This window comes from Hypoxylon fragiforme (genome assembly GCF_022984875.1).
Source record: "Hypoxylon fragiforme strain CBS 206.31 chromosome Unknown GGS25scaffold_9, whole genome shotgun sequence".
In the NCBI taxonomy this organism is placed as follows: Eukaryota; Fungi; Ascomycota; class Sordariomycetes; order Xylariales; family Hypoxylaceae; genus Hypoxylon; species Hypoxylon fragiforme.
In genome coordinates, this window is record NW_026054764.1 from 2,385,432 (window position 1) to 2,407,960 (window position 22,529).

General features: G+C 45.9%; 4 protein-coding genes across 4 annotated transcripts; 3 read left to right on the top strand and 1 right to left on the bottom strand.

The window, feature by feature from the left end:
- Positions 1-10: 10 nt before the first annotated feature.
- Positions 11-1,622, bottom strand: GGS25DRAFT_525766 (guanine nucleotide exchange factor; the record flags this gene model as incomplete). The annotated part of the gene is made up of 5 exons (XM_049264858.1): positions 11-113; positions 162-1,241; positions 1,309-1,405; positions 1,466-1,540; positions 1,595-1,622. 5 exons carry the CDS (start codon positions 1,620-1,622, stop codon positions 11-13), a joined length of 1,383 nt encoding a protein of 460 aa, XP_049113380.1.
- Positions 1,623-2,513: 891 nt separating this feature from the next.
- GGS25DRAFT_508384 (uncharacterized protein) lies at positions 2,514-8,659 on the top strand. The gene is made up of 3 exons (XM_049262473.1): positions 2,514-5,951; positions 6,003-8,432; positions 8,528-8,659. The coding sequence occupies exons 1-2, from the start codon at positions 2,886-2,888 to the stop codon at positions 8,292-8,294; spliced, it is 5,358 nt and encodes a 1,785-aa protein (XP_049113381.1). The 5' UTR covers positions 2,514-2,885; the 3' UTR covers positions 8,295-8,432; positions 8,528-8,659.
- Positions 8,660-9,014: 355 nt separating this feature from the next.
- On the top strand, positions 9,015-11,211 carry GGS25DRAFT_508387 (galactose mutarotase-like protein). Its single transcript, XM_049262474.1, has 3 exons — positions 9,015-9,880; positions 10,044-10,361; positions 10,446-11,211. The coding sequence occupies exons 1-3, from the start codon at positions 9,623-9,625 to the stop codon at positions 10,818-10,820; spliced, it is 951 nt and encodes a 316-aa protein (XP_049113382.1). The 5' UTR covers positions 9,015-9,622; the 3' UTR covers positions 10,821-11,211.
- A 5,361-nt stretch (positions 11,212-16,572) lies between these two features.
- GGS25DRAFT_508406 (uncharacterized protein) lies at positions 16,573-17,768 on the top strand. Its single transcript, XM_049262475.1, has 3 exons — positions 16,573-17,208; positions 17,272-17,344; positions 17,400-17,768. The coding sequence occupies exons 1-3, from the start codon at positions 17,053-17,055 to the stop codon at positions 17,417-17,419; spliced, it is 249 nt and encodes an 82-aa protein (XP_049113383.1). The 5' UTR covers positions 16,573-17,052; the 3' UTR covers positions 17,420-17,768.
- The last annotated feature ends 4,761 nt before the right edge of the window (positions 17,769-22,529 follow it).

The window sequence follows — 22,529 nt, forward strand, 5'->3', positions numbered from 1 at the left end:
TTAGAGCCGCTCATTCGGAATCTTCATAATTATCGGGCAACTCTTCAAACCTGCCCTCTTGCACGGCTGTTCGCACTGGATTCTCGGCGGATATCACACCATTCGCCCTCAGCCTGTGAGTGAATTAGCAGGGTTCATGCATAATAGATACGAAAATTTACCTTTCAAATAAGACAAAAAGCCTCTCTGCCTCCCTTTCCTTCTCAGCGTCGGTCATCTGGGGGGCCTCCGGCTCCCTTTCAGCGTCAAGAAACTGACCAGTAATAGGATTGATTGGTCTGTCAGAGCCTATCTGAGCATTGCTGAAGGCCTCGGAGGCATTTGAAGGTACTGGCATATTCTTGTTGAACAAGAAACCAGACGCAAAGCCATATCCTACGTTCTCAACGAATATCGATGCATCTTTATCAGACATGTCAAAGAAAAGATTAGAAATCACTTCACGTAGTTGAGGTGCAAGGGGATTTGTAGAGTTGTTCAGAAGCCAAGATGGTAAGGAGTCAGTCCGGCCAAGTACTTCAGCTCTATCGGCCTCAGTGGGTAAAAGTCGTGCACGCATTGAGTTTTGAACGTCTTTTGGCGCATGCTCATGAATGGAACGAATTACACCGACTAGAGGTGTGATACAAGCGTCTAGGTCTTCGTTGTCGTGCGCCGTAGTCGAGCGTGCCAGTAAGTCGATGAGATAATTTGCGAATGTATTGGGCTCGTTTGGAGGAAACAACGAGACCTGAATTTCCTTCGCCCCAATATCCAGGTTGAAAAGAGCATTGATTGCTGAGCCAGTGGGGGGATCGAGTGGCTTCGTAGTTAAAAACGAGCTCTTACATAACACCGTGACGATAAGAGGTATTGCTACTGTAAACGAAGATATCTTGTCCTTGCAATAGTGAGTGATGTTGAAGAGAAGTTTGAGAGTTTCCACGAGTGCCATATCTTCCATCGGATTAGGCACGGGATTGGTTGTAGAGCGAAGCTTCGCGTGTCGTTCGAGGTTTTTGTTGATAGCATCGGCCAATTGATGCTTTTCAATGAGTTCTATCAAGTTTGTATTTGTCCCATAGGTTGTCAAGAATAGGATCCTCGAGACTAAAAACTCATCATCGCAACTGTCACTTCTGAGTTTATCGCATACTTTAGCTTCATAGCCTTGATCGACAAATATTTGCCGAGTCTCTTGTTCCAGGAGCAACGCATTACAAAGGACTCGTAAAGCATTTCTCGAGGTTGAGCTAGATGAACTATCAAAGGCATGTCGAGTGAGCGTTTTGATACCCTGAGAGTTGTTAGCCAGCTAATCCTATGCACTTCTTAGTATCGTGGCTTGCCTCCTTGGTGAATATAGGATCTGCATTCCGAGGATCTCTGCCATATATCTTAAGCTCCTCCAAGGCAGAATCACGTTCTTGTAAATGAAGTTAAATGAGCGAAGCAACTTTTAAATGTCATTTTTATTACTACTCACGGTGCGGGAGTAAAGTGCCAGAAGTAAGATCTTCAGTCAGTTTATCTAATAAACTCGTAACGGCGGCCAGTTTTGCTGTGCACTTAATAAGCATAAGCCACGCCAAAAGACGCTTTAGCTGCTACTAACCAGACCCCGTCAAACTTGCTTGAGCCATTGATTCTTCTGATTTAGCTAGGCAGTGGCTTAACGATGAGAAAATACGCCTGAACGCCTCTTTTCGGCACGGAAATACTGCTGAGACATGGAGAGTTAGACATGCAAAAGTACTTTTCTTGACTGATAGAGGGACACGTAGAAAATAGAAGTCTGGCTAAAGCACCGAGTAGTTTAAATATATAAATATCCGTCAAATATGTAACTTATATGAAGCTAAGTAGTGATAAGAGAGCGTAAGATGAGAGTGTAAGAAGGGGGGGACATATATAGCGAATTAAGATTATTTAGGCCGGTAGCAACACCCAATATGTGGCAAGCGAGACGTGAGTTAAACATACATACTAGGTACTTTGAAATCGGGTTGAAATTAGGCAATTTGTCCAAAGAAGGTTGGAAGAGTATGAATGATGATTGATGGCTGTGTGCCTTTAATTCATAAATGCTTTCACTGTTAACTAGTTGCTTAAAAATAAACTCTAATCAATCTAGCATGACGTAACAGAGATAGTAATGTAAGCATTCACACCCAGGTTCGGGGCTGTGACTGATCTTGAAATATCACTGAGGAAAAAGATTGCTACCTTAGGTACCCTAGGTATGTATGTATCGAATGGGTGAAACTTGATAGATTATGTAACTGGAAATAGTTTCGCATGCCCTGGGCCCATATCACGGGATTTCAAGCCACAAGGCGTTGATGATGCGGGGAACAGCAGGCTAATCGTTACTAAGCAGTTATTTAGTTACACTAGTACGGAATAGGTAACTAGAAACCTGTCAAGAGGTTGGTTAACCGTCGTTCAGATTAGTGGCCGCGTTTGGGTACTTAAAGTGGAGGCCCAAGCGTCTCACGCGTTGATTAGTCTAGTTAAATAGTAGTAACGCGAATAACTATTTAATCGCGTCGCGTTTTAACTTTTTTACCTTCTCGTAAAGGACAGGGGCCCCACAATGTACTAAATTCAATGTCTTGCTTGCCTCATACATGTAGTAACTTGAACTTACATAAATCAACCTCCACACATTGTGCAGTATCCACGAATATTTGCTGAGCACAGCCCTTTCTTCTCATTTTAATCAATTCCCTTTTTTTTTTCGGGTTTTTTCTGTCAATCGTTTGTTTGATGTTCATATCATTTGATTGAGAGCCTTCCTACAAACTTTTCAAGGGTGTCAAGGTATTTTGATCCTCACCGCACATGATACCTGAGGTTTTGGGTGACTTTCTGCCTTGTGGGAGCAATTGGCTGGAGACGCAGCTATGATATCGCAAGTAGGAAGTAATCCAAGAAGTTTGGAATCTCTACCTGCAAGGCCGCCCACGCCCCCTCGAGAAAACAAGCAAGACGTAGTTGCTGAAAATATCCTGTCTAATCGTCTAAATCAATCTGTCGATACCCTACTAAATCTTCATACACCTCCGAGTCATTCTCCCAACAATACCAACACAACAAATACCAGCTCGCGAAGATTGGGAAAGAGGGTTGGGTTTTCGGCTGAAGCCGAGTATCGCGATGCTCCAACGTCTTTCAATAAGGAAAACGTCCGAAAACGAGCCACACCACACTCCGGTTCTTCATCGAAGCCTATCAAATCCATCTTAAAAAGACACTCGAGCCCCTTGTCTCATAGCTCGCTCGATTTATCAGCTGCCGGCAACAGCAGAGTTGGCCAAATTAATATCATAGCCATGTTGAACACAGCCATCAGGGAGCTCGCAGGAGCGGATAGGGATGCCAAGATTGATTCATATATGTCACTAGCACAGGCGCTGAAGACCTCGAACAACTTGCCCGACCGCATTGCCCTCCAGGATAAGATGAGTTTATTCATGCAATTCATACAGCGGGACATCACAGCGAAGAGTTCGAATGGGGATATTGATTCATCCATGGTGAATCATGCCCTTACCTTGCTTTGTACCTTTTTTCATTTCCCTGCTATCGCCTCGATGGTCCCTTCCAACTTCGGCGTCTTCATCATCGACCATAGCATCAAATCCTTCGGCGATCTCTCGGTACCTAAGGATGTGGTTAGGCATTTGATGCAAGTTGTAGCCTCTCAGAACTTCTCGACAAAGGTTATGACGGCCGATCGTGTTGGCCGATTGGTCACTTCTGTCCATGAGATTGAAAATCATCTAAAGGGGAAAAGCATTATCATGTCCCGTATTCTAATATATCGAAAACTAATCAAACAGTCGAGATCTCACATGTCTACACATACCGACTGGCTTCTGGACTTATTCAATGACATGCTTAGTAGCATGAAGGAGATTCGCTCCGGAGCCATTGCGCTAGGACTGGAAGCTGGGTTTACCATCGGTAGGGAACCCCAGTTGGCCAGAAGAGTCATGGAAATCCTTCATATGCAAGTCGAGGATACCCAGTACCAAGAATATTACAGAAAGAGGGTACAGGCTATGACAAAGGACAAGAGCAGCTTGGCCTTCGTACCTCAGATCTGGAGCGTCGTTGTTTTGCTAGTTAAGTGTCCTGCTGACAAGTGGGAACATTTCTGGTCGTGGTTGGAGCTTATGCAACATTGTTTCAACAGCGGAGACCCCAAAGCAAAAATCGAGGCCAACTATGCCTGGAATCGCCTTGTCTATGCGTTACGTTTCCACGAACTGCAATTCTCGAGACTTGTCACTTCCATGTCCAACGCCTTGACCGATCAGTTGAGGAGAAAAGTCGTCAGCAAGAAGTGGCAAGAAGTGCAAAGCACGGTCATGGCTGGCATCTGTAATATGATATACTATGCTTTCAAGCCAAATTTGTCCATAGCACAGGTTGACACCTATTGGGATACATGCGTTCAAATCATTTTCCAGAGTTTAATCTCTTCCACATCAATGGAGAAACGAAAAACTGGCCCAACTAAAGTTTCCGAGAACTTGAACTTGAAGCAAGCGCTTCCAATGCTGAGTGGACTATTCGACTCATCGACACAACGACTATGGAAAGAGGATCGTGTTGCTGAGAACTCACTGATCAAACCGGATGAGCTTCCCGCATTCGATCCAAAATGGGTCAGGCGAAATGCCGCGCGAGTATTCGGTATCGTTGAGCCTATCTTACAGGAAACCTTCCTGGATCTGGCGACTTCGGACTCTCCGTCATACAAGCTATGGCGCACGCTTGTAAGTGCCGTGGCTGCTGCCGCGTCCAAAGAAGTCAAGGTATCTATTGACACGGCAACATTCATGGCACATGCTTTTAGTGTACTCGCTAGGATATGGTCCCAAGGGCTTCATAAAGCGGATATCCAGCCCGAATTACAGCATAAGTTCCTAGATGCTACACACGCTTATGTCTCGACAATGGTCGAGTCTTTGGGCTTATTACCTTTTACAGAAAGGCTCCTTTCCCTCCATAAGCAGAACTCATTCATCCCTATAGCAACACCTTCGCATCGGTCAGGAAAAGGAAAAGGCCAAGGGCTTACACGAACTCCTCTCCATCACCTCTTTTCTATACTCTCTACGATACCTCCTGGCATTCCAGATGATGACGGCTTGCTAAACTTGGTCAGAACCGTTTTTGATCCCTTCGTTATCTCTCGAATTTCTTCCCACGCCAAAATGGACCTTGCTCGCGAATTTTTACAAACATTGCCTATCGACGCAATCTGTCCCTATGGGCCGTGGGTTTTCATAGCTGATATCCTTTCTCTATCCGTAGACAACAGCCAGTCCAGCTATTTGATGTCTACTCCTGGGAGTGATTCAGCGACTATTGGGCACGAATACCGCGACATTGTCAAACACTTAGAGAGAGGTCTTCGATCTACACCTAATCTACCGTGGGAAAATTGGAACACCCTATTCCAATTACTAGTAACTCGAGTCACCTGTGAAGTAGGAGAGACAGGATGTGCCATTGCAGTAGTAGAGCCGTTGGCTAAGAGCCTTATGGAGTGCCACTCATTAAGTCGAGACAAAACAGTGCCGTATATCCTTTTCAAGAGTGGTATTGAGTTGATTATCACTGCAAAGCAACCTCGGGATCGGCAAGCCCTAGATTCTGCTCGGCGGCGCCTGTGGGGTACGTCTGTTGCCGGATCGAAGTCGGCTTCATCCGACCCTTTCGAATATCTTTATCGTCTCACAAACCACTTCCTCGAAAATTCATATACGCACCTGGAGCTTTACGATCAAAATGACATTGTTGTACCTCTTCTTAAAGAGGTTGGCAATTTCCTAGCACGGTGTAACTCTGCCTCCGTTCCCAATCTGTTGGCTTGTTTACGGGATGGCATATGTCATTGGATTCAAGACTCGGACATCAAGTGTGACAGCAAACAACCTTCAGAGGTGCCTAACGCTGTAAGTGTGACTTTTTATATCCTTCTTGCGCATTTAACTCACAAGCTCTAGGTTTCTTATCTATGGGACAAGATCTGCATCCTTTTCTTGGACGTTTCTTCGCCCAGCAATCTTCAGCTTGGTGCTTTTGAAGATCTGCTCTGTGCGGCATTTCAAAGTAAAAATGGATATATCGTTATCGCTGTTTCGGCCACTTGGAACTATGCTTTTGAAAAGTTTGATGAGATTCCGTATCCAGAGAAACTCAAGGAGGTCCTTCTCTCTATTCATCCTTACGTTGATGTCGTCCTTCCCGGCTTGGACGTTGCAAACTACGAGTCTAGCCGACAAGAGCCATCTTTCATAGAATCTCAAGATGATTCAGAGGGTCCGGCCCAGAACCTGAGCGGTGCCGGCCAACTTAATACACCAGAAAGGCTGCTATCATCTGGGCGATCTGGTAGCCCTGGATCTGTTCAGCTTTCATTGCCGACTAAACATCGCGATGACACCACACCTAATATTTCTCGGCCAAGATCCGCCAAGTCTAACGTAACACCTAGGCTAAGACACGATAATTCCCAAATTCAGTTTGCACCCATAGAATCTTCGCCAAGTCACGACGCGAAAGAGTCTCAGCTATTGACAGACCGACAGAAGGAAACCCGCGAACGGCAACGGGAAAATGCTGCTCTGTATTCTGATGTCCGAGTTAGCACAGAGAAGCAAAAATCTCCTCAGCCAATATATCGACCAGCGTCTCAGCATTCAGGCCAAGCACAGCATCCATGCCAACCGCGCGCTATTACACCCCAACTTGATCATGTTGAAGATTACGTGTCTTCTACCCCAACACCCCGCCGAGGTCAAGCCCCTATTAGTTATGAGGATCAAGAGATGACTGATGATATTCCCTCATCGCCACCAAAGCCTTGCCGGAACCTGCTCCCCCAGATGAAACCTGGATGTTCTCAAAACAGCAGCGTGTTCGAGGGTTTCCCAATCCTATCTTCACCCGTTTCAGGGTCGCCAGTGCCAAAGCGAACAATATCAACCGATGAAGAGAACACAAAACAGGCAGTTGCAGGCGATGTCGAAGACGATGTTGCAGACGATATTGAACATGACGTTGAAGAAGATATTGAAGACGATACAATGGAATTCGCAAATCATGGAAAGGTCGATGAATCAGTAGGGTCGAAACCAGAGCTAGCGCTTACACCTGTAGGAAACGGTTCTCCTAGGCATGTTACTCCTCGAGGGACGGCGAGCCCACGCATCACTCGTTCTTCGAGTAAGGCAATGGTCTCATCCCCTCGGTCTGACTCGGAGGCGTACGTCGACGCTCCCAGCAGCCCATCTCAAACATCACGGGCTCTTCGTAGCAAATCAAAGGCCAATCAAGCTAAAAATAGCGAGGCGCCTGTCTCTCAGTCCAAAGACATCTCCTTCGAACTTAGCGATGGTGAAGAAAGAAGTATGGCGCGTTTAGTAATCCCGCTCGATTCTAGTAAATGCGAGCCGCTGCCTGGATACGGCAATAAATCGCCAAAAAAGCTAAAGGAAACGGGTGGTGTGTCCTTGGAATGTATTACGGTCCAGACGGTGTCAAAGAGATTGCGGAGTAGGTCCAAAAAGGGCGAGAGTAATCAAACGTCGCCAGTCATGTCCCCGGCGTCTCCTGAGGTAGAGGCCTCGCATCCGTCGAACAGAAGGGCAAAAAGAAAGAGGAAGCGGCACGCTGAGAGAGACCAGGAATTCGTTGGCAGCAGCAAGAAGCAGAAGCATGGCATGCATGCAGAGCCTGAACCAGTAACTAATAACACAGTTTCTGGGGATATTGATGCAGATGCAATGGAAATGGAAATGGAAATGGATGCGGCAATGGAGGATGGTTTAGAGCTGGACAAGGAAGCTTCTTTGAGCTCTTCGCCTCTGTATTTCAGCTCCAGTCCCCCTGACCGTGAGTCTGACACAGAGGCGGTGAATCTACAAATCATTACCGAAGCATCACAGCAGTCGGGAGCGGGGGCTTCGAGTCCAACAGGTTCCCAGTTGGAAACAGTACTAATTGGTACGGATACTGAGATGGAGGGCCAAGGCGTGGAGGAACAGAGTGCTGCGCCGATAATGCCGCAGGCAACAGAGATTGCTATGCAGCAGGCACCTACAATTAAAGAAGCAGTGCCGGAGAAACCATCGGCAGATGTAATTATGAAGGCCTTGATGGAAAGCCTTCAAGGTCTCCGCACGGCAACGTTGACGAGAGATGAGGTGAACAGGATTGAAGACGTGTTCTTTGACATCAAGAAAGAGTTGTATCAAGCAGAGAGCCGGAGCCGGAGCCGGGATAGGTTTTCATGAGGAAAGGGGTTCGATGAACACTGAGCTGAGGACTGGCATGACTCAGACTCGTTGTAAATTCATGAGAGAATAAGCATGGGCAAGGAGTTTCAGGTGACATTAAAAGACGGTGTGTTCACCCAGTTGAATATACGATACCTAACTAAGTAGTAAGTACCTACTCAGGCACGTATGACTATAAACATTCAATGGTGCTACGATGGAATGCATGGTTCCAGATGATGGTTACTTACCTAGGGTACTAAGTAGGTAGCTACATAATGTATTTTATAATACTCGAGCTACGTGGACTTGAAAGTGAAAGTGAGAATGAAAGTGAGAATGCAAATGAGAGGTTTGGTTTGGCTTTCTTGATGTCCCGAATTAAAACGATTGGTTGAGATGACAAGTTTCAGTTAATGGTAATCGGGAACCTTTCTCCCTTTTTCTTTGTCGATCATGCTCGGATTAGGTACAGCTGCATAGCATACATGTAGGTACTATTAGCACTGAGGTTGCCCGCTAGGTCAGGTAAATACCCTACGGTACTACTAGGTAGGTATGTAATAGATGCCTCCAGTGTCCACTGCAGGCAGGAAGATGGACGTTTCAGGTTATGCAGTGCCACCGCAAAATATACGAATGTATTGTGACACTGCTACTATGTACCTGGTAGCCTAGGTAATAGGTATACCTTAACTACCTAGGGTACCTATACTTACTGTCCATAGCTCAACTTATTACAACTAATAATACTAGGTACTGTAGGTTGGTACGTAGGTGCCGATGTGCACTTTTAATTCTCCGAGGCTCTTTATAATAAACCATCGTCCATCGTCTCCCCAGCATCTACATATATTATTCTATTACTCTATTGACATAAAAGGTATTGATGCGTACTATATTTCAAAAAGAAAGCTTGGAAGTTTAAAGGTACCTGTTTGAAGTTACCTAAGGTACCTTCACAGTAGTAAGTAAAATCCAACATTGAAATATAAATAGCCCTTGTCCAGTTGTTCTTGCCGTCAATCGTCAAATACGATTAGCGATTACCCCACCAACAAGAACCCAGCAGTACGGGATTATATTTACTTTAACCTCTTTTTACCCCGCCATGACATGACTTCAATGTTCCTTGTCCATCTTCGTGCCTCATCAACCTTTCTTTACATCACCACCTGGGCACTTGACAAACAATATTCCTAGTTCCTAGCTACCTATTTACTTACTCCAAACCATCTAGCCTACTCATCTACCTGCCTAATTTAACAATACCTACCCTGGTACTTTGCTAAAGCTTCGCATTCGCAACTAGAACACCTAACTACCTACCTAATCAACTTACGACAATGGTTGACCGACGTAACAAACCTATGGCCTTGGCCACCACCCCGGGTCTACCGCCTCAACCCCAAGTTCACTTCTCTCATGGTAATTCGCGCGTTATCGCCGTCTTACCCACTGGTGATAGTGTAGAGGTGCTATTGTATGGCGCTACCGTCACCAGCTGGAAAGACCGCTTCGGAACAGAAAGGCTCTGGCGGTCCGATGCCGCCAAACTTGACGGATCCAAACCCGTACGAGGCGGAATTCCTCTTGTCTTTCCTGTAAGTTGTGCTTTTTCACCTCCTGGTGTTTAAACCTTGTTTTATTTTTTATATCTGTATCTATATCCATATCTGTGCCTGTATTTTACCTACCTGTCGCAAACAGTGCGCGCAACTTACAATGCGGGAAGCTACTTGCTAACATCGTGCGATTGATCGTTAGGTATTTGGTACATCGCCTGACCACGCCGCAACTGCGAAGCTTCCCCAGCACGGATTTGCGCGTACCTCGCGCTGGGAATTCCTAGGCAAATCGAGCTCCGAGTCAGCCGGTGCGTCTGATAGCTCCGTCAAGCTTGATTTCGGTCTCTCGTCCAACACACTCGACGACAATACCAAAGCCCTATGGCCATACACCTTCTCCATCATCTACAGCGTCACCCTGACTCCGGAACACTTGGGTACTAGCATCGTCATTACTAATGATGGTGATCAGCCCATCGAGTTCCAGGTCTTGATGCACACTTACTTGAGGATTAGCGTACGTATATATCTCTTATATTTTCTCCGCGCACCCGCTACATGTCTGTGACGAGATTCAGCTAACATTCAATGCGCCCCACAGGACATCACCAAGATTCAAGTGACCGGCCTCGAAGGCTCGGACTACGTTGACAAGGTGGATGCTGCCCAAGCGAAGAAGCAATCAGGCGCCATTACCATTGCGGGCGAAACAGACAGGGTATACTCGCCGGCCACGGATCCCACAAAGCCCGTGATTATCACAGAGGAGGGGGAGACAGTTTTCAACATCGTACGCGACAACCTTAAGGACGTTGTCGTGTGGAACCCCTGGACAGACAAGGCTGCTGGCATGGGCGACTTCGAGCCCAAAGACGGCTTCAAGAACATGATCTGCATCGAGGCGGGCTCGGTCAAGGGATGGGTTACGCTTGACCCCAGCGACGCATTTGAGGGCGCTCAGACCATCTCCGATTGACTTGACGATGGTCCAGCTGGCAGGAAGATTGGGGGTAGATTATGAAAGGCAATGATCATCTAGGTAGTCAATGAGCCAGTTGATGAAGGATGAGGGGGGGTTCAGACAAAACTGGCCTGATGTGAAAATGAAAGAGAATCACGGAACTTTATGAGAAATCATTGGTAGAGCTCCTTTTACCTTTGTTTTTTTATGACCTATCATCTCTCTTATCTTTCCTGGTGGAAGGTGAGAAGGTGAGAAGGTGAGAAGATATGGGAAATGATATGATATGATATGATTTGATGAGAGTCGTAACTTAACTAGATTTGTTGAAGCGAGCGAATCGATCTATCCCGATTGGCATGATCTATGTGTGCTTATATATATATATATATATATGTGTGTGTGTGTGTGTGTGTGTTGGGAATGATCATGGTGTTTAATCAGTTCGTGCGTGAATGTGAGTGTGAAGTTGTCTGCCTACTTGTCTATGAGATAAATGGTTTCGATTCCTTCTCCTGGAAGCCGCGCAGGAAGAGGGAAGGCGGTACCTACCTCCAGGTCGATATGATATCAGTAACATCGGCTACCTATTGCTCTGGTTTGGCTAGGTATGTAGGTATCTGCCCACATGATGTATCCGGTAGACTTGGTTTCTTACCACTGGCTGGTTGCCGGGCGCCTAGATGATCAGTACCCGCATGATAGCAGCATCGTCACGGTGTTGTTCTTGTTGAGTAGGTACCTGCTTAACCAGCTAGGTAGCTGACTAAGTTTGGTTCTTCTCTTGATATCATGCTTAGGTATGCACATACCTGGTTAGGCAGGTCGGCGTTGAGCGGATAGCCTTAACCTACCTAGTGTGGCGTGTACTTAGGTAGGTACCTAGATAGGGAGAGGGGAGGTGAGAAAGGAAGGAAGGAAGGGAGGGAGTGGGTGGTTATCCTAGGGTTCCGGAGTGACTGGGTTTCTGGTTTTTGAAGAAGCTGCTTGTTAGTAAGTAGGTACCTGAGTAGGTATCCAGCGCATGTCCGGAGGCTGGCTGGGGCGAGGAGGATATCGCGTATATATTCTATCGCCCTCGTAGTTGCATTTATCCAAAAAAAAAATTGGGGGGGGGGGGAGGGTGTTGGGAAGAACGCCTCGCGGGACAACGACAGCGACGATGACAGCGATGACAACGATGTTGTGATAAGTCTTCGGGATAGTGCCTTGTGCCGTGGTTCGATAAATGGGGGTTGTTGTGTATACTACCTACCTAGGCACCCAGCGATGTACCTACCTAGCCTAGAATAAATCTAGTTATAAAGGGATAGCTACCTAGTTATGTTCATTTAAGACTCGTGGTTTTTATCATCGGGGTGCGTGGATTCATTGGATGAAGCTTAGAACGATTCTCCTGAGTAGGAGGTTCCCGCTACGTATGTATGCTATCCTCTGAACTCTTTACTTATTGCTAGGCACCTAGGTAGGCAGGTACGTGGTGTTGACTCTGTGACGAGGTAGGTATCCTTTTCTTACCTTGAGTACTATTGACTGCCGCAACTGTCACGGGCGGAACCTAGAAGATGTGGAACAAGGTCTATTGTTGTTCCGCGAGGATCTCTGACATCTCCCCGGAGACTACCTATAGAAGCTGCGTATACATGTAGCAGTATTTGTTTTGGCTAGCCGTTGGGTAGATCTTTTGCAGCAGGGTGATGATCTTGTCTCGTGGTAATAGGGGTTTGGGGGGGGTGGGTTAGATGTTGGTTTGGTCCCTTGGATGAGGCGGTGTGATGAAAGGTATAATTTTCTCTGTTCTGGAAAAGTCTATCACTGTATGTGGTGATAACTGTTGGCTAGATATCTACCCAGGTAGTCCATGGCTTACTCTTGAGCTTTAACAGCTTTGCTTTGCTTTTTTATGTTAGGGGTGCCGTTTGTTCAAAAAAGGAAGAATCATCGACTTTGTTCAGGCGACAAGTCTGACGATGTCAATGAGATATTCTAGGTAGTTTTTGCTGACCAAGTTTATCTTATATCAGTAGTCCATGAGAAATGAGAAGAGTCGTTGTTGTGAGAATAAGGTTATGCTAGTTAGCCAGATCATCAACTCGTCATGTGTATCATATCTAGGTTAGCGGAAATGAGCAAGATAGCTTTTCTCAGGGGCAGGCTTATTTTTCCTGATACTCATTGTTCACTATACAAACAATTGACCATCCTACTTGGTCCCGTGTTTCCGTAGACTACATCTGAAAGCCTATCAGCATTACCTCTGTAAGATGTTCTCTTAAATTCATGTCATATACGCCCCCTTTTTGAGCTCAGACCTTTTACATTCGGGGTATGAGAGCAAGAAGCTATCCTATGTGCACGTTAATCTAGTGGTGAGGGTGAGAGACAATAATATATCCCAAAGAGACGATCTATCTAGATATGTTTATGATATATCACTGCACAAAGTTAATAAATGAATAATCCATCGCATGATGTGTTGTAGTCGCTCGAATAAAGTTTACTTAGGCATTTACTAATACTCATGGCAATAAACTTCTATAAGCTCGATATAAGGCTGATATATTCCTAGGTTAGAATGCATAGCCCGCCCTTTTCTTTCTAAGGTTAAGTCACTGTAAACGGATGGTCATGAATGCCTTAGGTACATATCTAAGGTTAGGAGATATATTCCACCCACATTAACAATCATTCTACATTGAAGAGCATTGCCATCTAATAGCATCCTACACCACCAAATCCTCATATTCAGATCTCACGAATGAGGAAGTCATTAAGGTACAACTAAGCCATAATGAGCCTTCCCTCTTCGTCTTCATTCTTTAAATTAACAACACCTTTAAAGAACATCCAAAATCAGCTAGACAACTAGGTAAACCAACATCCCTTTAACCAAGTCCGGAGGGCAGGGGAGTTCCCTAATTGGCACGGACACGAATCCGGGCCGAGAGGAGAGGACGCCCTTTAAACAATAAGCTTTTTTTTTCAATCACTCACTCACAATAACATCACATGCCAGTCAAAAAAACCCTCGTCGTTCGGTTTGGTTTGCCGTTCATGCTGTGTAACGTGTAACGAAACTGGGTGGGCGCCCCATCGCGAAATGGATGTCGTACAGGAATCTTACGTTCGTCTAACGTGGGATATACGTAAGGGGTCGGGCTGGCAGGTTGTTCGCCACCTTCCAGACCTATGGGGAATTTTCTTTCTCTTCGCCCAAACAGGGAGATGGATTTCAGGTTGGGTGGATGGATGTACTTGGATGTATTTGTTTGTATACATGTTATTTGGCTACAGACTGTTAGTGAGGTGAGATGGAAGTGTATCGTGAAAGACTTTGGGGGCAGGTTTACCTCACAATATTGTCGTGATATAATTCTGCCACGGTGCACTGGAAATGCCTCAGGCGTGAATCAAAGTCTTTTATGGTTCACTTCTTCCACTTTATCCCTTCTGCGATGTACAAGGCAAGCAAGTCGTACCAATCAAAAAGCTTTGTAAATAGGTATTAGTTAAGTTGTAAACCCTTTCGTTGGGGATTCTTTTACTGAGAGTTCCAAACGCTTATACCCCTAACTCGTAAGGCTTTAACCACTAACTAAGAGAATGAGGCTCATCTTCCAAAGCCAATTACAGACTTCCAAACTCATATGCATCTGGTTGGTCCCCGATCTCTCAGTCCAATCACGTACATTTATGGTCATTTGAGACAAGGCTACTTACTTATGAGTATTCTTTTGACATATAACCTTATCCCCCAATAATAGATTTCTTAATCATAACCCTAGCTAAGCAGGGACCCAGTAATAATGAATTATTCTTAAGGGGGTGATTCGATGGTCCTGAGGCTACAATTGTCAGTACTTGCCGAGGACTCACATGTTCATTTTCTCTAACTAATTCATAATGAGAACGTTTGTATTATCCTAGACTCTCGTCAACCAAAGTCTTAGATGAGCTATTCGAGGTAGTTCCCCTTGATTGGTTGTCTTAAAATAGAAGTTCTGGTGTTACATTATGACCATAAGAAATACCCCCCTATCCAGTTCTCTATTTGAGGGCATTGTACTTCCACTCACCACCAGATGAATATCATCAAGTTTTCTTAAACGTCCATTAGCCATCTAGGCTTTGAACTCAGTAGCTGGTACCGTTGATTCCAATCATAAGGTTCGAACCCTGAAGTCTTCAGTTATCGCAAAATGTCTTGAGTAGGTAGCACTGACATAAATAGATCACATACCCAGAGTATAAAGAACCAACAAGAATAATATAACTCACATTTAGGCTAGGCCAACTAATAGCATGTTGACCCATCATTTCACACAAAGACCTATAGTCTAGATGCTGCGGAACGAATCAACGCCGTGATATTCTGTTCGCAACTGGCAGGTTCCATGTATCTTCAAATGAGACAAAAAGTCCAGCTAGCCTGCCTAGGAAGGCGAATAGTCCATAGATAAGGCCAACACTATAGAGATGAATATCGGGTGACGGAATGTTGTCGTGTATAGCTCTTCGAAAGACCAATCTAGAGCTGAGAGAGCGTGTTACTCGGGTGTTCGAAGTGAGAGATAACATTAAGATATTTCAATTTTCACGCCGGTTATAAATTCGTTAGATTACCTAAGCTATATTTCTCCTTTGCGTATGTGTTATAGAAACAGATCTGTACATGCAGGTGAGAAGTGACGGCACCAAAGTATTAAGTATACTGGGTCTAGATAGGTTAAGTGAACCGCATCGTAGATACTTACATAGGTAGGTAACAGTATCGCGGACGGATGTCGTTCCCCAGATTGGTCCCCAGAGGTCTAGATCGTGCTCTAGGTCTATCTAGATCTCGCTTGTTACCCCGTGCGGGTGGCCAGCGGGTGGCCAGCATCCGCCGTGTGGTTCCATGAAGCTGGGTCGTCGGGTCGGGTCTGATAAGCTTAATGATGTGATCAGATCATCTAGACTGTTAGTCTTGCCGTCAATACATACATATTACATACTCGCTAGTCACACATGTATGTATGTATGTATGTATGTATGTAGGTACTCCTTATCTAGCGACTACATCATCATGCCATAGGTATCGCGAGCTTGTGGAAGATACTTCCGATGCCCGCAAATCTCATGAGATCGCTCTAAGATCTTAACCGGTGGGAAATCGGCACTACCAGACTGTAACGCGCAATTATACCTGTGAAAACATCCGAACTGTTCTTCGTAGCGCGTATTCGCCAAAATACGTAGCTAGGTAGCTGATCAAATACATGGACAGGTAGCCAAGCGAGTATCAAGACACTAGAGAGACCGATCTATCTCCACATCGCGTAAAGCGCCGGCGGCACGTACCTAAAAGCTGTCTATACCTAGTCGTTTTCCTTTTCGCGAACGCTTGATTACATAGGTATGTATGTACTAAACCGCCAAGCTCCATCCACCAAGATCTACAACAGGGCATGCATGAGGTAGATGTCATACCCGTTAGATTCTTTAGGATTCGAGGCTAAACGGAACATTATTGAAGTTTGATTCAGATTAACTAGGGCCGAGGAAAATCACCCCAATGAGGGAATAGGGGGGGTGTTTCCGGAAAGGGGGGGGGGCGCCATTTTTAGGCAATGGACAACGGGTTAACCCCCAACTTTGGTACATACCTACCTACCTACAATGCCAATACATACCTTTCCCTAGCAGCTTGATACCTACCTTACTATTTATGTATGAGCATAGCAGTCCATCCCCCCCCCCCCCCCCCCCCCCCTCCCAAAAAAAAATCCCTGAATTTATGGTCTGCGTATGGTTACACCAAGGGCCCGTTACGCTGAAGAGTCTCTCTCTACGCACCACCTCCCTACCTAGTACCTACCTACCCTACCTAGGTGCATACATATTATAGTACTATGCTAAGGTTACTTTCTTCCGATCCGCATTTCATGCATGACGTCCGTCTAAGGACCCATACTAGGAGATCAAGGCCAGATCTTCGACATAGAAAAGGGACAGGGGGTCTCATAGCGATACCGAGTATTTAGCGCTCCTTTCTATTATGTACTTCAGATGCGGTAGTTGCTAGGTACATACGTGTAGTTAAAGTGTCAGGGGGGTAGAAAAGTGGTCATTGGTAACATAGTATTAGTTAGTTACTACTGCGTTTCTTTCTTGAAGAATTCGGATGTATGTACGCTAGGGAGTATGTTGTCGGAAGAAAGGTTTTTTTTTTTTCAGGAAAAAAAAAAAGATTGTTAAAATTTTTGACATGCCTAAAAATATCATTGTGAGATGTGATGACTTCAACTTCATGTGTCTTAGCTGCATTGCATCGAAAGCTGTTGTTAATTTAAATAATTCGGTGATGCAGATGGATATGTTTTCCTCCTCTTTGCATACACCAACACGAGCTTCCCCCATTCCACTGTAATTATTAGTGTGCAATCCATCATGTAACATCTCGCTTGTTATGTGCTTCAATACCTACCAAATAGTATATGTAGGTACATACCTATTCAATATATTATATGCCTATACATACATACCTAGTAGGTACCTAACTTGGGTAGGTAAAGTCAGTCTTGAGTATAACTGGAGGTATGTGGATATACTTACTAAGTAACTACTACATGTAGTAGTAGTTCGTTCTACTTTGGTAGACAATGTACCCAAGTATAGGAATGAAGCACGCGAGAGCTAACTACCACGTTGTTGTCTCGGATAGGAAATGAAGAAAAAACGGCCTACCAAGCCGAAGTCGATCCTCCGAGACAATCTCGATCTGCCTGTCTCGTACGAGATTAATTGAGATTTCGAATCCAACCCTCTCCGTTCGCCTTCTGTCGTCATCGTGATCATCGTTGCCCACGCATTCTGTTTTGTTGGAGAGAAAGTTGGGGAAATTTTTACGATATCTCACCTACAGGAGGGCCTTTCGTACAGGTAGGTAGGTAGGTAGGTAGGTAGGTAGGTTGGTTGTTTAAGTTAGGCAGTTATATGCACTCAAAAGCAGCTCTTAGCAGTCCCGTGTTATAGTAACCCCCTTCTTCGTCCTTCCCCAACTCTCCTTTTTCCTCGTGTTCCGTTGCAACACTCCCCGATCCAGCTGGGTACGGTACGGTGCGGTACACCATGATGCGGGATACACTCTCCAATACTCCCTATGAAAAGGTATGGAGCGCGGTACCTATTCGAGGGAGAGCTAGAGGGGTTTCGATAGAGACATGCCCGCCTGAACTTTTTAAACGAAAACTTAACACGCCCCCTCCTTTTCCTTTTACATATAGTACATACATACATACATACATACTCCCTCCCTGAGCCCCATATCCCTCCTCCTCCCTCCTTCACCCCCCTGTCACCCTACCATGCACCTTATTTGTAAAATCGTGCAGGATCGTGGACGCAGGTCCGAGAGGATGAGGTTAAGCGCGGCTCGCGAGGTTGCACATCGTCCAGGGTTTTTCTCGTGGTTCGTGATTAGCGCGGCGCCGTAGTCCACATTGGCGCTCGGTAGTACTACTTTAGACTACGCAGTACATTACGCTACATGCGCTATACCCTCTCGCGTGTAAGTCTGTAGGCCTAGTTACATGTAGATGTATGTAGGACGACATGTGCGGAAAGTCTCTGTGGGAAGACAAGGAATTAGTGCTGCTTGGTTATTCCTCGCACATACATAGTACATACCTACATATCTTGGTACCTACCTACCTACCTACCAGGTCCTACCTACCTACATACATACATACATATATGAAGGTTGTCTTGCTAGTTGACTTGCACTAGTCTTGCAAATAGTTGTACAACGAAATACATGCTTGGCTATAGGTTATAGGTTATAGGTGGGTAGGTACTGTAGGTATCTGCATGGACTTAGCGAGAATGAAACCCGGAGATACAGAGAGGGTGTAGTGTCTCAGCCCTGAGAGCTGTCAAGCTGTGTATAGTTCCCTATTTGAGACTTGCCTACCTACCTATACATAGCCTAGGTAGGTATCATATGTATTATTACTGAATGTAGTTAAGAGGTCATCATAATCATGTCAAGATCAAGGTCTTGGATCGTCATAATCTGCATCTCCCACCCTTCGGCTGCACACCCCCTATATTAGCATACCTATCAGACGTACAGTAAGGTACATTAACCTATATAGGTACCTATATTACCTATCCCTCCTACCTACCTAGCACCTACCAGCCTATCCTACGATTCCTACCTACCTAGCTACCTGCTTACCCACACCTATGTAACCTTTCCAGTAGCGAGGTACATATTCCACCGATGTGATCGTCGATCGAGGAGAGTCCTTGGAGGAGATCACTTTGGGATCTCAGGCTAGCAGGGGGGTCAAGTGCTTCATTGCCGGGATCCTGGGGTGGACACGACCATGGGCCCTTCGCTGCTAATCCGTTCTCTCGTCAGCCCTTTTTTCTCCCCTTTCCTCTTCGCTAACCTGGTTTTCTGAGCAACAACCCCCATCTCACGCGAAACGTTGGTAAGGGTAGTTAAGCAACGCCAAAAAAAAAAAAATCGAGATCGACATCGTGACCGATCCTTTCTTTCCTTGGGTCCCTCGGCTTTCCGCCGAACGCACGCACGCACCTATTTTTCGTTACTTGCCGAACAGCTCCATGACGTCTCTGGGGAGCATTCTTGACGTCGTTGTTTCCCTTTCTCTTCGAAACCCCCGTTGCTCGACCAACCCCCCCTTTCCCGCAACCCCGGAAACCAAAAAAAAAACCAAAAAAAAACTTGACGATCGATACATCATTTTGCCTAGGTTAGGTTACTTACTGATGTACATACATACATACAGACATAGTTAAGCCATATGGATATGGTGGGACAACACACAACGCGCGCTCGCGCAGTGCAGTGGTCGCGTTTCGCCACCAACCCCGGCACATACCTAGGAGCGATGAATGTTCACTAATGCCGGCAGCAGTATTCCGCGAGCGAGCCGGCGAACGAGAGCATGAGGGCCTGCTGTCCCATCCTACGAACCACTCCAATCCTTGGTGGTGAGGGTAAGGTAAGGTAGGTTGTGTCACCCCCCCTCCCTCCCTCCCCTCCCCCCCTTGTCCCCCTTCCCACATACATACACACACCCACACACACACTTACACATTACACATATATGTATGTAGGTATGTACAATACATACATACATATAGTGCACACATATTACATTAATTTACATACAGCACCCCTTCAGCGCAGTACATTAGTGTCGTCGCACCTGCGAGTGATATCGCATTGGCGTAGGCGTTGAACATTAGCGTAAATATGTAGTTGAAACATATCTGTACTATTATATCGTGCAGTACTACTTACACTGCACTAACTGAGTCGGTTGGTCGGTTTGCGCATATACCAAGCCCTAACAACATCTTTGGCCTACATCAGATCAGGGGATCAAAGGGCGCCGATACGATGCCTAGATATGTACAAGAAATAATGCCATGCGCGATAGATCGCCGAATACAATAAAAACCTCCAATAGCTACCTCGGCATATATACCTTGAGCACAATATGTATGTACATTCTTCGCAGGGGTGATTGGACGGATATGGAGATGGAGATGGAGATGGAGATGGGAGCTTGGGGGGGGCTGCTTTGGTTGGGGGGGAGCTTGGCTTGGGGATCAACTGCCAAGACCCAAGACATGCACGTAGCCTCTCATGGGTAATCCTCGCTCGAATAAGGAGCGACCTTTATTTTCCTAAATTAGTTTCCATCCGCACCGCCGTGGTGGGATCGTGGGTTTATCTCCCTGTTTCTTTTTCGTTTCTTTCTCTGCGGGTGACACAAACGAACGTCAGTCAAAATATAAAGCTACTAGGTAGGCACCTGGGTAGGTGGGTAGGTAGGTAACTAATGGAACTGGCTCGGGTTACCTAGTTAAGCCACTCGTGGAGATATACCTAACCTATGGAGGTATGTATAGGTATTACGTCAAAGCCTCCTTTTATCTGCAATAATTCATTGTCATGGTCTTTATTTTATTTTTGGAAGGTGAGAGACAGAAAGCGAGAGACGGAAGCAGGGACAGGGAAAGTAAGTCAGTGAGTTGGTTGTTGGTATCTACTGTATTGTACAGTAAATAGGTGGTTAGGTAATCTTCATGTCCGAAGAGACCGAGACCGAGGCCGGGCGGGCTCCTACCTCCATTGCCTTGCTCTCGCTAGTAGTCCGGAGGAATTCCAACGAACGTGGATCGTGCGTGCGTGCGTGTTGAAAAAAAAAAGTAGCCGAACTAGCATGCGGCTGCTATGTGGGCACTAGACCGAGCCTACATACGCCATCGTATCCCTATACAGCCTTCTCCTTTCACTGTAATGATGAATCCTGTGCAGTAGATCCGGAAAATAAGTTCACTAGCTATCTTGCCTAGGTTGTGTCCCATTACCTAGGAAAGCAGCTCGGCAGGTGGAAAAGAAAATACCTACGTGTAGCTAGCTTGTAGGTAGCTCATGCTTAGGGGAAGTTCAGATTATTAATTACAGCATCCGCGGACGTCGACTAGGGGAAGGCAACAATACAGGTAATCCATGTAACCAGAAACCCAGGTAACGTTCGAAAGCACGCACGATCACGAATCCAGATGGAATTGCGGGGAGGCGAGGTTCGGCCTACCCTAGATACCTAGGTTATACATATTAATTAACAAAGGCAGTCCTTACCCAGACTTACAGAGCTGGTGCTAACGTGCATGGGACTAGGCTAGGAGGTTAACGTGAGAACAAGTGGGACGCCATTCCTCTTCCTCTTACTTCTCACTCCTCTTAGTAATGCCCATTGGCATCTCTCTTTGGTTCTGCTCCGAAAAGTCCCCCCCTCCCAACCAGCCAGCCATCTTGCATAGCGTTTCCCGGGCCCCAGGTTTGAACGGCTTTTCTGACTTGTTCGCTTATTCTTATTGAAGAAGGTCGCTCCGGAGAATGGGAGAGAGAGAGGGACCCAAGATCTGAGTATGGAAATCCTTCGTCCCCCCCCCCCCCCGCTGCCCGGGGATTTCCCTAAACCTTGGGAATGGGTAGCCGGCAGACGAACCCGGTAGTGATAATCTTATGTACATATTTCTTGACTACGACAGTAGGTATCCATGGATTCGGAGTGGTAGTTTTACCTACCTAAGTAAGGTACATTAGAGGTATGTAGGGTAGGTAGGTAGGCAAGGTCCGGAAAATGACCGGCGTGTTGTAAAAAGCACGATGCATACAACATATAACTGGAGTTGGTCTAATGTATGTACCAACATAGTATGTGTAAAAAGTACCCAGATAATAAGTGTTTGATAACTCCATATTTCGGCAAAGGTACCTAGTTACCCAAGTAGATATGTTCCCGAGCCGATATGTAGGATAGGATAGATCGGTATCTAGTTGGATGTATTGTACTTTCCCGTCCTTCAAACGGCGACCTATTATCTGAGCAATTCCGCGTAAGGTGTAGAATGCGGTAAACCGTAGACGGTCTAGACTCGGCTACCGAGCGACGAATGATAGCCCGTAGGGCAATAACTAATGTACAATACCTACCAAATATGGCTCACGTCAGCCAGCTGATACATATTTCCAAAGAGTCAAGTGCCACAATATGCCGGGGCGTAAACGAGTCGTCAAGCTCTCCGACTGGGTCGCAAAGGAGCCTATGAGCTTCTACAGACAGAGCCTCTGGCCTTGGCAACATCGAAAGGGCTGGGGGGAGGCGCAGCGCTTGTTCTTCAGCTGGGCCTGCT

Excerpts from the sequence above, each read along its gene's own strand:
- GGS25DRAFT_508384 (XM_049262473.1), top strand. The coding sequence starts at position 2,886 with ATGATATCGCAAGTAGGAAGTAATCCAAGAAGTTTGGAATCTCTACCT. Across the intron at positions 5,952-6,002 it reads CTTCAGAGGTGCCTAACGCT|GTTTCTTATCTATGGGACAA; the intron begins GTAAGTGTGACT and ends CACAAGCTCTAG.
- GGS25DRAFT_508387 (XM_049262474.1), top strand. The coding sequence starts at position 9,623 with ATGGTTGACCGACGTAACAAACCTATGGCCTTGGCCACCACCCCGGGT. Across the intron at positions 9,881-10,043 it reads GAATTCCTCTTGTCTTTCCT|GTATTTGGTACATCGCCTGA; the intron begins GTAAGTTGTGCT and ends ATTGATCGTTAG. Across the intron at positions 10,362-10,445 it reads ACACTTACTTGAGGATTAGC|GACATCACCAAGATTCAAGT; the intron begins GTACGTATATAT and ends TGCGCCCCACAG.
- GGS25DRAFT_508406 (XM_049262475.1), top strand. The coding sequence starts at position 17,053 with ATGCCTAAAAATATCATTGTGAGATGTGATGACTTCAACTTCATGTGT. Across the intron at positions 17,209-17,271 it reads CACGAGCTTCCCCCATTCCA|CAAATAGTATATGTAGGTAC; the intron begins CTGTAATTATTA and ends TTCAATACCTAC. Across the intron at positions 17,345-17,399 it reads CATACCTAGTAGGTACCTAA|TAAGTAACTACTACATGTAG; the intron begins CTTGGGTAGGTA and ends GGATATACTTAC.